The sequence below is a fragment of the Athene cunicularia genome, assembly GCF_003259725.1.
Source record: "Athene cunicularia isolate RWA chromosome 13 unlocalized genomic scaffold, athCun1 chr13_part1, whole genome shotgun sequence".
NCBI lineage: Eukaryota > Metazoa > Chordata > Aves > Strigiformes > Strigidae > Athene > Athene cunicularia.
The window spans coordinates 5,961,830-5,976,103 of NW_020799117.1; the positions used below are offsets into that span (position 1 = coordinate 5,961,830).

General features: G+C 42.5%; 2 protein-coding genes across 4 annotated transcripts in view; one reads left to right on the forward strand and one right to left on the reverse strand.

The window, feature by feature from the left end:
* RUFY1 (RUN and FYVE domain containing 1) overlaps positions 1-12,369 on the forward strand; it is a 15,536-nt gene extending 3,167 nt beyond the window's left edge. For both annotated transcript variants that reach the window (XM_026858250.1, XM_026858251.1), the window contains exons 2-18: positions 227-400; positions 730-847; positions 1,505-1,606; positions 1,939-2,062; positions 2,467-2,525; positions 3,254-3,319; positions 3,923-3,992; positions 4,902-5,003; positions 5,412-5,528; positions 6,193-6,360; positions 7,899-7,996; positions 8,445-8,564; positions 9,335-9,464; positions 10,258-10,352; positions 10,793-10,841; positions 11,028-11,105; positions 11,638-12,369. In XM_026858250.1, coding sequence (XP_026714051.1) covers positions 227-400; positions 730-847; positions 1,505-1,606; positions 1,939-2,062; positions 2,467-2,525; positions 3,254-3,319; positions 3,923-3,992; positions 4,902-5,003; positions 5,412-5,528; positions 6,193-6,360; positions 7,899-7,996; positions 8,445-8,564; positions 9,335-9,464; positions 10,258-10,352; positions 10,793-10,841; positions 11,028-11,105; positions 11,638-11,781 — 1,814 coding nt within the window. In that variant the 3' untranslated portion in view covers positions 11,782-12,369. The remainder of the gene's footprint in view (positions 1-226; positions 401-729; positions 848-1,504; positions 1,607-1,938; positions 2,063-2,466; positions 2,526-3,253; positions 3,320-3,922; positions 3,993-4,901; positions 5,004-5,411; positions 5,529-6,192; positions 6,361-7,898; positions 7,997-8,444; positions 8,565-9,334; positions 9,465-10,257; positions 10,353-10,792; positions 10,842-11,027; positions 11,106-11,637) is intronic.
* Positions 12,370-13,405: 1,036 nt separating this feature from the next.
* The window catches only part of HNRNPH1 (heterogeneous nuclear ribonucleoprotein H1), an 8,019-nt gene continuing 7,150 nt past the window's right edge, over positions 13,406-14,274 (reverse strand). Inside the window, exon 12 of one of the 2 annotated variants that reach the window (XM_026857984.1) lies at positions 13,406-14,194. In XM_026857984.1, coding sequence (XP_026713785.1) covers positions 14,070-14,194 — 125 coding nt within the window. In that variant the 3' untranslated portion in view covers positions 13,406-14,069. The remainder of the gene's footprint in view (positions 14,195-14,274) is intronic. The other variant, XM_026857985.1, reaches the window with a different exon arrangement.

The following is a 14,274-nucleotide window of genomic DNA, read 5'->3' on the forward strand; positions in this document are numbered from 1 at the left end:
ACCGGTAACGGCCCCGCTGCCCCCGCCCCGGCCTCGGCTCTCGATCCGCGCCCGCGGGGTGGGGAGGGGGATTCGCCCGCGTCTCCCGCCCTGCTCTTCTGAAGCCGTTCACCTCCAAGATGGAGACCGGGACGGGGAGGCCCCGCTCTTGTCCGCGCTGTGAGGGCACAGGAGCGCTGCCTTTCTAAAAGCAGCTTTTCTTTCTCCACCCTGTCCCCCCACCCAGCTGCGCGATACCACGCCATGGAGGAGCGCGCCAACCTCATGAACATGATGAAGCTCAGTATCAAAATCCTGATCCAGTCGGCCCTGAGCCTGGGCCGGACCCTGGACTCGGACTTCCCTCCCTTGCAGCAGTTCTTCGTGGTGCTGGAGCACTGCCTCAAGCACGGGCTCAAAGGTGGGCGCCCACTCCCCCAGGCTGAGGAGAGGCAGATAAACGAGTCTGTGTCGTGTCTCGCTGTGTCTCCAGTTTGACTTCTGTATGACGTTAACATTAATCGCATGCCCCATATGATGCTAATCAGTATTACGGATATAACTATGTGGTTACCTTCTCAAACACCCTGTATTTTGTGCCTCCTAAACTGTCAAGGTATTTTGAATGCTCCCTTTTCATTGTCATACTAGGAGTTAGTAAGACAAAGTAAAACATAGACTAAAACTTGTAGTTCTGGAGTTGGAAGCCCGTCACTTTTCCTCACAAACTTCTCTGTATACTCCTTCTAGTGAAGAAGACTTTTATTGGACAGAACAAGTCGTTCTTTGGTCCTTTGGAGCTAGTGGAAAAACTTTGTCCCGAAGCATCGGATATAGCAACTAGTGTTAAAAATCTGCCAGAGTTGAAGTAAGTTGATTGTTGGGGATGAGGCATTTCACTTATACTGCTGGGAAAAAGAATCCTTCTTGTAGTCTCTCCCCTTCCTTAATGAGGTCTTGTTCCCAAAGAGAAAAAATTGGTATGTAGGAAGCATTGACTTCTCCAATAGATAAGGAGGATATCAAAATACTCAGTTCTTCTGATTCAAACAATGCTGTCAGATTAAAAACAGCATTTGGAAATTTCTATAACCTGCTAAAAATAACTGTAAAGCCTTCACAGGTGTTTTCTTTCCTCTTCCTTCCCTTGATTTTTATGACTTTGTGTCATTTTGTACATATGCTAGTCATATTTAATTTGAGTAATCCAGAATGGTAGAAAGGCTAGTTTTAATGCTAGGATGCACCAGTAGTTGGGTTATGGTGGCAGTTGAAAATATGTTTGTCTTTCCAAGTTAAGAAGACTTTACAATATATTTTCTTTTTGCTGATATACTGGGATATACTTAAATACTTATGTGGTTGGGAGACGACACTTCATTTCCCCTGGGATTTTTCTAAAATTTTGGGGTTTTCAGTAAATAACAGCCTTTGTCTTTCTTTATAAAGGAAGAGTTTTGAACTGCACAAATCTACTTAATAAAACACTTATCTTTTTACCAAAACATGCAACTTTTCATTTTAGGACAGCTGTGGGAAGAGGAAGGGCTTGGCTTTATCTAGCACTCATGCAAAAGAAACTGGCAGATTATCTCAAAGTACTCTTGGACCATAAGCATCTGTTAAGGTAACCGTACAGATGTACATCGATTTTATTCACCGAGTCACTGACACCTTGCATTGCTATAGTAAAAGATCATTAATTGACCAGCTTAACTTTAAGCTTATTCTTGCAACCTGCAGAGGAGGTTGTACATTGTTTTTGCAGTGAACTTACAGAGGAACGAGCAGAATATTTTCTGTGAGAGTTCTGCATCTTTTGCCTTGTGCAATAAATCAGTGAGAAGGGGCTGATGAGCTGAGCTTTATGAGGGCTGCATTACTTTTATATGATTTCAGTGACGGAAGTACTGTTATAATCGTTTGATATGTAGTGATGCCTTGGAGTATTTCTTCTAGTGAATTTTATGAACCCGATGCATTGATGATGGAAGAGGAAGGAGCTGTCATTGTGGGTCTGCTAGTTGGGCTGAATGTTATTGATGCAAACCTTTGCTTGAAAGGAGAAGACTTGGATTCTCAGGTGAAGATTAAAGCTTAAATAAGATCAGTCGGTATGAGATTCTAGTAGAATTAAAACATCCATAAATACTTTACTGACACGAGTCCACAGTTCTGTCCAGAATGTCCTGTGTTGATGCTTGTCATGTTTCCCACGTTGAATTGAAAGAAAGTACATAAGTATCTATCTCAGTTTACGTTGTCAAAACTAATAACTGCTAGGAAACTGAGCACACTGAATGTGGTTATTTTGATGCTGACAAACAGTAGCTTGCACGTTTGCTTCAGCTAGGAAGAATATAGGCATTACCCATCTCTCTAAACTTAAACTTCAAATTTTTAGCTTTTTCCAAATATAAAGTAATGCCTGCTGCTGTGCAGAATCGCACCATGAAGGTGTGTTAATGTCTTAAATATATTTTTCAGGTTGGAGTGATTGATTTTTCCTTGTACCTTAAGGAAACACAGGACAGTGATGGCAAACAGTACGTATGGTGAATTAGTGATTCTAAATTGTTATGGCTTTTTGTAGAACAAATCTCTCTGACAGTCTGTGGGAACATGGGAGTGCTGGAGATCTCAAACTCTTTTAATCATCCAAAACAGAATGAAAATAGGTTTTGTTAGCTAAACAAAAGTACTAACTTTCAAAGGTTGAGCCCATGCTAGTTTTAACAATACAGTGTGGAGAGTTTGTGTCTTGAGCTGGGACCAAATTAAAAGCACCCAAAATTTTAGATTGTGTTTTTATTTGGTTTTAGGAGACATGATCTGCCAGGTCACCCAGTACTGAATCAGTGCTTTGTTTTTAAGCACTGTTTCAGAGATGCTCTCAATTAAGTCACTGTCCTTGTGGGAGAGATCAGTTATGGGGGGCAGGAAAGAAATTTTAGGTGAAATAGGTGAATTAGAGACTGCAGCTGTTAGCATCACTGTATCAAGAAGACCTGTAGTGAATGGAGAGGACTTCATAGTTTTGTGTGCTTCTGACACTTCAGAACACTTTACTGTCCAGCTGCTGAGGAGAAGCAGCTAAACAGCTGCTTCATCTCCCTAGTACTTCCAATCTAGCTCAGGCACAAGTATTTTTATAAGAAAAGTAGAAAAGGTTTCAGCTCAGTTTGCAAGTCTATGCTGAAAGCCCTAGTGTCAACTAACACTTTAGAATGAAGGAGTTTCTTCTCAGTCAATAAATTCTCACTTTTACAACTAGAGACGGAGGGATTACAGCTGTCCTTGACCAGAAGCATTATGTGGAAGAACTCAACCGACATCTAAGGTGAGATTTTCATCTACTCTAATGTACAAACACTTGTCTTGTTTAGCTTTTCCGGTATGGCTTTGAATGTCTCTGCTGTCAGCCTTGTAGATTTTTGTCTGATACTGAAACGCCTTTTCTGATTATTTCCCAAAATCTTAGTTTCATTTTGTAATCTTACTCTTCAGATGGCATATGAAGTGCAGAAAACAAATCTGTGTAATGATGGTTTACTTTTTCGAGACTCATTAGTGATTCACGGAAGATTTTTGAAGCTACTTTTTCAAGAGAAAACTATTACATGTGTGCATCTGGAAATTCATTCTTTAGAGGAAGAGTCTCTCTTCTTGCCCCGTAGGTTGCTCAGTGGAAGCAGCAGGCTTCACTTACCCACTTGAGCATGAGAGGTGTTGAGACTGCAAAAGCTAAGCCAGAACAGGGCTGCCAACTGTAGGGAAGTGCATGATCACCTCAGTTGTCCTTCCTCTCATTTTTTTGCCAGCTCACCAAGGTATTTAACTGTTAACAAATGCAAGATGGTAAAACTGTGGTTGAGGATAGGAATAAATGTTGAACATTGGCACTTCTTTTATTGTTCTTATGCATCTCTCTTCCTTGCTACAGTTGCACGGTTGCGGATCTTCAGAACAAAATAGACTGTTTAGAAAAGACCAATTCAAAACTTCAGGAAGAGGTTTGTGCCTGGTCTGTTAAATATTTTGATAGCTCTCTTCCATCAGAGGTGAAACTCCCCAAGAATATACCTTAGACATAAAATATTTGAGTTGATGCTAGTGAAATATGGAGGATTGGTAGTACTGGCATGAGTTGGCACATGGGCAGAGCTCTGTGGAAAGCTTCTACATTATGTTATTTGTTAAAATGCTTTTGGGCACCTGCTTGGTAGATGGGTTTCCTTAACCAAGTTTGTTTCGCAGTGCTGTCTCCACCCAAAACTAATCGTACCACTGTAATGAACATGACTTGTTCCTCTTCCTTCTGCACATATGTGTGTGTATGTATTTGTCATGTGAGTTAGAACTCGGAAAAAGAGAAGGAAAAGAATCACACTTCAATTAGGAAATCTTTCCTAGCTGGGAGCTGAAATAGAGTCTGGCAGCATGCATGATAGCGGTTGTTTTGGGTTTGGTGGTGGGTTTGTATCTCTGTAGTCTGATTACCAATACTTCAGGGTATCTCCACTTGAAAATGCCATGAAGTTCCACCAGTGGATGTCAACTCTGACTTGCTGTATATTTGTTTGCGCTGCATTCATGCCAGAATGAATACCACCGATAGCAGATCTGTGGTGGCTTTTGGCCTTTTACACTAGGGTGCATTTCTTTGTGCAGTTAATATTTAAAAATAATTGATGAGAGTGTGAAGCAGAAGTCAAGTACAAATGTTGTTGGTCTTACTCCTTTAGTCTGTACAGTGAGCAGGGGTGCCAAAGGGTCCGGCAGCTTCTGGAGAGGGTGTAAGGGTTGAAAGAGGAAGTGAGCAGTGCACCTGCTACAGAGGCTGAGCTACCAACTTTAGAGTTCCTCCAGATGTTTCATGCTTGTACAGTGATTAAATATAGATATGTTCTCTTTGTAAACAGCTTGCAGCAGCAACTGACCGAATTGGATCACTTCAGGAAGAGCAGCAGCAGTTAAAACAACAAAATGAATTAATTCGTGAACGGAGTGAAAAAAGCGTAGAGGTGGGACACCTATTTAAAATGATGAGAATCCTGATCAACTGTAGTCAGTGCTCTCACAAGCACTTTGAACTGGAATGCTAAAACACAGTTTAGCATGCTACTGTGTAGATCACTGGTTTTGTGTATAGTATGCCCAGGTGCTAAATTTTGCTGTTCTTTACTACAAACTTAAACGTACTCTTGCAGAAGGGAGAAAACATTAAAAGTATTAGAATGGTTTCATTTTATTTTTACTCTGTCTTTTGAAATTTCACCTTATTAATGTTTGCCAGCTTATTAGTTGTAAAATAGTAGGATTTTACTTGAAATAGCACATAGAAATGTTGTATTACACACAAGAACTTAAGGCATACATTAAATACATAGCTTTGTATCTTACGTGGCTTTTTTTGCTCGTGTTTGTTGTAGGTAACAAAAGAGGACACAAAGGTAGAATTGGATACTTACAAGCAGTCACGCCAGGGTCTTGATGAAATGTACAGTGATATTTGGAAGCAGTTGAAAGAAGAAAAAAAAATAAGGCTGGTAAGGAAAATTAACTATGGAAAGTGAAATGAAAGGTACAGGATTCTGCGTACGTTAAGGTAGTGTTACAAATACAAGATGTAGGCTGTGCACTTTTTGCAGCTATTCAGAATTCATAAAGGAATTGCAAGCAAGATGCTGGACATTGGTTGTTAATAGTACTGTAAAGAACTGGAAATAGGGGCTTTTGCAGTCTTTCTCAGTTCAAGAACCTAGCAGCATTATTATAGGAGAGATCTAGATCAAAACATAAAGAGAGGCAGCTGTATTTATGGAGGAAAATATGGTATATGCACAACAAGTCACTTGCACAGTGGATGTTAATTACTGAGTGGTGAAGAAGCTGCCCAGGCCCACTCAGCCTGTGGCTCTAAGTCAGCCCAGCTCCAGCTGCCAGGAGAAAAGCTTCATTTGACAGGCTGATGGGTTACCTGTGGAGCTCTACGCTTCGTGCTGGCAGATCTGCACCCTTGACCTGATCTGGACAGCTGCAATAGTATTTTGGTCTTACTAACTTAATATATTATTTGAGACCTGGTTCTTCTGTAAAATCATAGTTTGGTGTTATCTCAGAGTAATAGTTTGTGTATAGGTTTATATGGGTTTTGGAAATACTTATCCCTGACATGATGACATAGCAGTAACTAGGAAATCTCTTTGCAAGGAACTAGAGAAAGAGTTGGAGCTGCAAATTGGAATGAAAACAGAAATGGAAATTGCCATGAAACTTCTGGAAAAAGATACTCATGAAAAACAAGACACTTTAGTTGCTCTTCGCCAACAGTTAGAAGAAGTGAAGGCGATTAACTTGCAAATGTTTCACAAATCTCAGGTATGGACACAGTGGAGAACAGAAAGAGCAGCTGTAGTGGTGGTCTTCCCATGTTAATCATGCACTGGGGATGCATATGCTCTTACATGCATCTGAAGTAATACTGAGATGCAGCAATTTTCTTAATATCTGTTTTAAAACTGTAGAAGGAATTGTTTCGTTTTGTTATTCTGCTTCATTATTGGTATGATACTGGGTATGTTTGGAAAGAAAGGGAGTTTCCTTGAGTATGCTGCGTGGTGTGCCATGGGATCATCCAACAAATGCTGAGACAAATGGAGAGCTCTGACAGGGGAGGAGGTTTTTGGGAGAGTCCTTTGTTCTAACCACAGAATGGTTAGTCTTTTAAAAAGCTACTTCCTGCAGCCAAGAACTGCCTTGCTGCTTCTCCCCATCTGTGTTGTCATGCCTTTCACCTGCACCACATAGAACACTGTTTACTGTGAAACCAACAGCCAGGCTCTCTAAACCAGTAGAAAACTGTCTCCTGAGATCTGTACCCAAATGGTCAGCTGGGTGCTGTAGCCAGTGGAAAGGCAGCACTGGATTTAGGGAGGGAGGAACTCTGTGGTCAAACTGGCCTCTGGAGCCACCAAACAATTGTTGGATTGGTTTAGGTATTTTGTTATACCCCCTTTAGCAGAAGATCTGACTCTCGAGATGTAAGGTGGTGAGAGAAGTAAAATGGAAAACATTTTGCTTTCTGGGCCTGTCTTCCTTCCTCAGTCTTTTCCTTACCCTGGTAGTTTTTAGAGTTTACTTTCTCCATCCTTTGTGTCATAGGAGGATGTTTTTATGGGTGGTTTGTTGTTTGGCGTGGGTTGTGGTGTTTTGGGTTTTTTTCAATTGGACAAAAAATACACTCATAGGCATTTCTGCAAGGAAGTGACGGAGCAGTAGCGTTCACACAAAATATTACAGAGCTTGTCTCCATTAATCAAATAAGAGTTTAACTAGACTTTCCCTCCCATACCTGGTGCCAGAAATCCAGAGGGGATTTCTCTCAGTTTTTACGGACTGTTTCTTGATGCCTGTTCAGGCTTTATCCAGGCCTTTGCCTCCTTCACAGATGCACAGAAACTTGCAAGGCAATGGCCAGTGAAACCCCAGTGCTGAAGTATGCCTTTGCTTTCAAAAGCAGTATTCATTTTGTATTTCTTTTGCTTCCTGGTTCCACACCCACTGAGTGCAGTTGTTACATTCAAATCATAATTGATATTTTTACTCTGTCAATTTAATCTGATAAATTCTTTCTTCAAGCTTGTTTCTAGAGGGAAGATTTTTGGCTTGTTGCTGATCTCATAGGTCAAAACTTAGTACAGTCAAGATTTTTTTCTGAGCTCTTAGCAAAACAAGTTGAGAAGTGTCTGCTGTGGCATTATCAGCATTTTGTTTGTACATTCCAGTCAGATCCAGGCATGGCCTGTAACAAGCTAAAAGCTTGTCATCTAATGGCAGACTTTCATTAAATGCTAATGCTTTGTGCTTTAGAAAACCAAAACATACTACCTGGAATATCTGTTCACTTACTCCTACAGAATGCAGAGTGTTCATTACAACAGAAAACAGAAGCAATATCCTCTTTTGAAGGAAAAACAAACGAGATGATGTCCTCTATGAAACAAATGGAAGAGAGGTAAGTACAAGCTCACCAAGTCAACACTAAAGTCAGCAGAAAGTTTCCAACAGAAACCTTTATACATACACCTCCTATAGACATTTGGACATGTGTGCCAGCATGATATTCTTTTTCCTTTCTCCTCCTTATCACCCTCTGTTCTTGCCTGTTCTCTTTTCCCAGGCAAACATGCTCATAATTGACTCATTTGAAAGCCATAGCTCTTTCCATAGGCAGGATCTTTGAAAACGTGTTGACTTCAGTTTAAGAACATGTCTGACTCTCGCTTTTGGGTTTTTTTTGCAGAAACAATTGCTTTCAAAAGTTTGGCTTTTTTTTTTTTCTCCGCTAGCATTTTCATTTCAAGCGTTTAGAAAGATCTGTATGGTAAATCTGAACAGAATGAGAGGGTGTAGGTAAGAGGTATGTGAAGTGACAACAGATGTACGTGTTCCTTACATTGTAGGTTGCAGCATGCAGAAAAGGCAAGGCAGACTGCAGAAGAAAGGTGCAACAAGATGAAGCAAGAGCTTGCTGGCAGGCTTGACACTTGTCGGCAACAGATGTCCCAACTGGATAGCAAATGGTAATTAACCTGATCAGGTGTTTTTCCCTCCCTTCTGCCATTTCTTTAAGAAGTGTTTTCTACTCCGTTTGTGCTAAGGTCTAAAGAGGGGTATGTTGGAATTATATTGGGTTCAGCCAGTATTGACAGAAGTGTGCCAGATCAAAGAAAGCACAGCACTTCCGTGTAGTGCACAGTTACCATCAGGATTTTGGAATGTTTTTTCCAGAACATTCTGCTTCGAGCCCAGAGTGCCAGTAGAAATCTGGCCGTTCTGGCTGGCAGTGGAGCTTTCAATTGCTTTCTTACTAAATCAAGAAGTAGGTACAGTCATGCCTGTGGGCCGATCATGTAAGTGACTGTCATCCAAACGGACTGGGTGTTTTGGAGGGGGTTGGGGGTGTGTTCTCAGGGAACGTTAATCCTCTGAGGATTTCTGATACCTACAGAAAATGCTTCTTTTCACTGTTCAGACTTGAGGGTAGAGCATTTTTAAACATGGATGTTTAAACACAGCTAGTCAGATACGTACGTGTGGGGATTTGTTTTGGTTTTGTTTCCTTTTTTTCTTCTAGTCATTCATTGCTGCTTGTTTTCTGTGACCTGAAAATGCTGATACAATTTTCGATGTCTGCTGCTATAACATACCTGTTATGTCCTTTCCCAGAACACCACTCTAGTTTTTGCCCTCTTTTGGACAAGGTTCCTTCTTCTCATACTATTGCTATCCTTAAGTGCTATAGGATATTTTTCTCCTATAGGGTTTCTTAGAATTAATTCTTTTTAAATAGCTCAACTCTGGAAAAGGAGTTAAAATCTGAAAAGGAACAGAGACAAACTTTGCAAAAAGAGCTACACCAAGAGAAGGATGCTACCACTCTGCTTAAAACAGAATTGCAGCAAATGGAAGGACTGAAGAAGGTATGGCCGGTGCAAACATGCCCTGTGCTCAGGCTTAAAGCTGGCTTAGAACCAGGGCGGTGTTTGCATCTGCAGTGGAGTGTTTCTTCTGTACCACTCCCCTCTGAGGGGTTTCAGAAGCTTGGCTGACATACATGAAATGCTAATACAGGGCCCAGGCAAGGAAAAGAGCTCAGCAGCCTCCTCAGCCACCTCTGGCTGCCCACCCTGCCTGAGCTGTGCGAGGTCTGAGCCATGGCCAGTCAGTGGCTGAGCTGGGGCAGGATACTGGGGACAAAAAGCTGATCAGCTATGGGGTAGATGCCCCTGCTCAGGTAGGAAGTGGCACGTTCAGGGCTTTTGCTGACTGTGAAGTCTTTCAGCTGTGTGTAATAAATTAAGAACACATTTTCAAGCATTCAAAACAACTGAATGTGGTTTATTTTTTTTAAGCGTTAAGATTCTTGTTAACCCGAAGAGAATTTGCTCCTGTGTATGCAGCAGCTTAGATTTTGGCATCACAGTTGTACACAGTATCTGTCCATACGCTCGGGTGTAGGCGTAGGAGTGCTGCGTTCTAGCTGTGCTCGAGGATGCTTAAAGCTCTTTCTGGTAAATACGGTTGAATGATTTAATTGTTTGTGCAGAACCCGTGGGTAGTTCACCCATGTAATTCTAAAAATCAAGCCTTAGAAATCGGTAGTTTTGTAAGGGAGCTTATTCTTTTGAACTGTTTGGGTAGTTTGGATAGACTGATCTAGGTTATAGGTCAAACTCAGCACAAAAATATTGATTTTTGTGCTTGATTTTATAGGAACTGAGAAAACTGCAAGATGAGAAGCAGCAGTTAGAGAAAGTCTGTGAGGAGCAGGAGCAAGCTCTTCAAGAAATGGGACTTCATCTCAGCCAGTAAGTTCTAGGAACTGAATTCCTGTAAGTGATGTAACCTGGAGGATGGAGTGTCAAACAAATACAATATTAAAACATATCTAGTTATAAAAACCAATAAAGATGAGAATTTTAGGAGGCAATTACTATGCCTGGGCAACTGAACAGCCATAAAATACAAGTGAGGAAAGATCCCTTTCATGAGTAGGCTGCATGAGGTAGGAAAAACCACTGCAAATGCTTAGTTCTAACAGTGGAACTGTGGTTTTCCCACAATCTTCTGAATATACTGACAATGGGGCAAACCCCAAGGTGACAAAGTTTCCTGATAATACTGAGCGGTTCAGAGCTGTAACAGGAATTAAGAGTTTAGATTCAACGGCTGGACAGTGGAACGGCAGATAAAATTGAACACAACTAAATGTAAAGTCATGCAGAGGGAATAATTTTTTTTTTTCCAGATCAAAATTGAAGATGGAAGATATTAAAGAAGTAAATAAAGCGCTAAAGGTACTCTGCAGCTCTTGGATGTTTTGACTAAATGTGATTTCATTTAACACCTTCAAATTGCACTACAGTTCTCCTACTTTAAAAGATGGCTTTTGAAAAATACCAACAATGTTGGTAAGCTGCCTTTGAATTCTATTTTATAAATTTATTTATATCTACAGTGAGGTTTTCACTGCAATTTTCTAGGGTCATACCTGGCTGAAGGATGATGAAGCAACACACTGCAAGCAATGTGAAAAGGAATTCTCTATCTCAAGGAGGAAGGTAGTGTTGTTCAGGGGATTATTTTTGCCTTTTGCTACAGAAAACAAACTGCTGTTGCTTGGTTTGCTAGGGAGGACTGACACTGCTTCAGTGCCAGCTCTCGTTGGCATGATAACGACATAGAGAAGTAATTCGGCATTTCCCATCCTAAAAATAACGTCCTGCTTGGGCGCTTCCCTTGGGAGGGAGCTGTTAGGGGCCATGTTCCCCGTGCTGTGGCTCCTCTCCCTTCCTCGCTGAGCTGGGCGCTGACAGCGGGTGCTCAGCACCTTCCAGGGGCGGGTGCTGCTGCCGGGCTCCTGCACGGGGCGCCGGGTGTCCCGGGCCCCGCATTCCCTCGTGCAGAGCCGGGCCTGCCTCTGCTCTGCTGAGCCCCAGAGCTGCTGGGAGGCAGCGGGGCAGCCCCTGGGGCCCAGGCCAGGGGTCAGGAGGAAGGGTGATGGCAGCGGACTTCACAAGCTTTTAGGTCTGATTTTGCTCTTCCTGATGCTCCGTTTTTAGGCAGCTGCACTTATTCTAACTCTGTTTGCAGCATCACTGCAGAAACTGCGGGGACATCTTCTGCAACACTTGCTCCAGCAATGAACTCGCACTGCCATCGTACCCTAAGCCTGTCCGTGTTTGCGATACTTGTCACACTCTACTCCTTCAGCGGTGTTCATCTAACTCCTCCTAAGGCTTTCGTAACCTCAACAGGACCACTTTAACATTGGAAAGTAGCCATTATTTTTTTAATGCTGAACTCCAGGTATCTTCTGTGCAGCAGACTGTCTGGTCTCTAGCGTTTTCCACTGTAAGATGGAGCAGTGTAAAAATAATTTGTAGGGATAACGGAAGCGAATGTTTCTCCAACTGGAATAGTTAAGAAAATTATATCAACTGTAATTTCCCTTAAAGTTCTATTTGAAACTAAATTGCAACTTCCTTTTCTGATTTTTATAGATATTTGTATTAAAATTTGTATATGGCATTTCTACATTTATTTGATCCCTTCAGATGTCACTGTCTCTGTGCACATTAACTTCAGTTCCTCTCTAACTTTGCTGTAGGTGCTCCTGTTTGTTTCACGGGCTCATGTACAGTTTTGTATTTGCTCCAAGTCCAGAGAAGAAAAGTCAATTTATGAATTGTCTATAGAAAGAGATTTATGAGAAGTGTTAATGAATGTGCCTTCTGTTCACTGCAGTCAAAAACTACACCTTGTACTTGTTCTGAAAGTCGCTGTGACCACAGTACAGTAGTTACACAATAAAGCCTTTTGCAAGAACTGAAAGCAGGGTTGAAGTTCAGAGTTTTAACTGTCAGGTTGTCAGTCACAGATCCTGGGAGAGTGTTCCTGTATGGCTGTGCACAGCCAGGGCTTAAACTGGAACCACCAAAACGTGCCCAGAACTCCTGAGCAGTAAGTTCCTGCTCTGGGTGTTGTGGGAGGTGCCAAGGCCGCTGCGCTGCAGGAGCCGCTTCCCCCAGCGAGGGCAGCACCACCTCCTGCCTGTCCCCCGCCGCAGAAGCCCTCTGCTGAGCCCCAGCACGGCAGCAGCGCTGCACCGTGTCGGGGCTGTCGTGGCCCCAGCAGCGGCGACTGGTGACAGCCCAGAGCTGTTCCCTGGCCCTGCGCACCCACCCGCTGCTTCTAACGGCCTCGCTCAGAACAGTGCCAGCCCCGCCAGCTCCACCCAGATCTGCGGGGAGGTCCCTGCCCTGAGCCCTGCTCCACCTCAGCCGCCAGCCACAGAGCCCAGTTTTAGTAGGACAGACAACCCTGCTCAGGGTTTAACACGTACTAAGGATGTGAGGGGGGCTGCTTCACTGCAGAAAGGGACCTCGCATTTCTAACCCTCAGGAAGAATGGTTAATTACACACAGCAAATCAATTTACTACAGCAAACACACACAAGCTCCAGTGCTCAAAAGCTGCAACTCAGCTGCTTATAATAAAATTAAGGACAACGTTCAGCAAGTAGAATTTATTCAAAGACGGTTGCACTAAGCTGCCCAACCCATGGATACACACTTTGGCCCCAAACAGGAGATGCCTCTGAGGAAGCACAGAATTTCCTCTCAGGCCCCTGCACAGCTCCAGCCACAGCCCCACCTTGGGGGACTGACCAACAGCTTCCACCCCAGCTGGTGAGAAACAATCATCACTCCACACCCTACAAGGCCAGCTTTGGGGTGAGGATGCTCAGCAGGAGCACCCCACACTCACAGCCGATCCATGTTAAGAGCACTACAGTCAGCAAGCGACACTGCTGCAGGCACAGCTACACCACAGAAGCTGGAGAGCAAGAAGGAATGAGTTCCAGTTTTTAAAAGGAAGATTTATTTAACAAGTTTCACTTAGCGCAATACACCTAAAAAGGAAATCACAATACAATGAAAGATTAAATCAAGGCCTCAGAATTTTATACGAACACCAAGACCAAAATCCTAAAGTAGCCGTATTGCGTCTCAACACGTTTCCCCCATTAACTTAAAAAAAAAAAAAGCTTTAACGTGCCTTACAGGATATTAAAAGAAATAAACTAGAACTAACATGCCAAATGTTCACTTTTGAATTTCAGACACAGCTTCTATATGGTTTCTTTACAAAAAAGCATGTCTCTCAACATGTATTCAAAACAGTGTTGGATGTAATATGGTATAAGAGCAACATTTAACATAATTCAAACAGCTTTAACCTAAATACGCTTACTGCTTAAATACACTCCTACAACAAAACTAACTTGAGAAACGCTCAAAATTGTTTAACAGTTATAGTCTTTACTCAACTTGGTTATTACATCCTAGATGAATGTTCATTTCTTATGTTCAAAAATACTGAACCTGAAAGGTTTTAAAATAACAATCCTGAATTCACTTACAGTAAAGCATAAATCACAAGCTCGTATTGCAAAACTGTTAAACTTAGTTTTTTGTTTTTTCGTTTTTTAAAAAAAGATGTGACCAAAAGTCAGCGATGGGTTACATTCCCCAGCCACCACTCATGTTGGACATGTTCGACATGCCGCCCATGCCGTTCACTCCCATGGACGCGCGGTTCCCGCTGCTGTAGTAGCTGCTGTTCATGGCGCCCTGGCTGCCGGGGTCTGAGGGGGAAAACCGACAGCAGGTTCACAGCTGGTTCAGGCCGATTCGAAGCATCCTTCCCCCAACGCCTGTCCTTGCT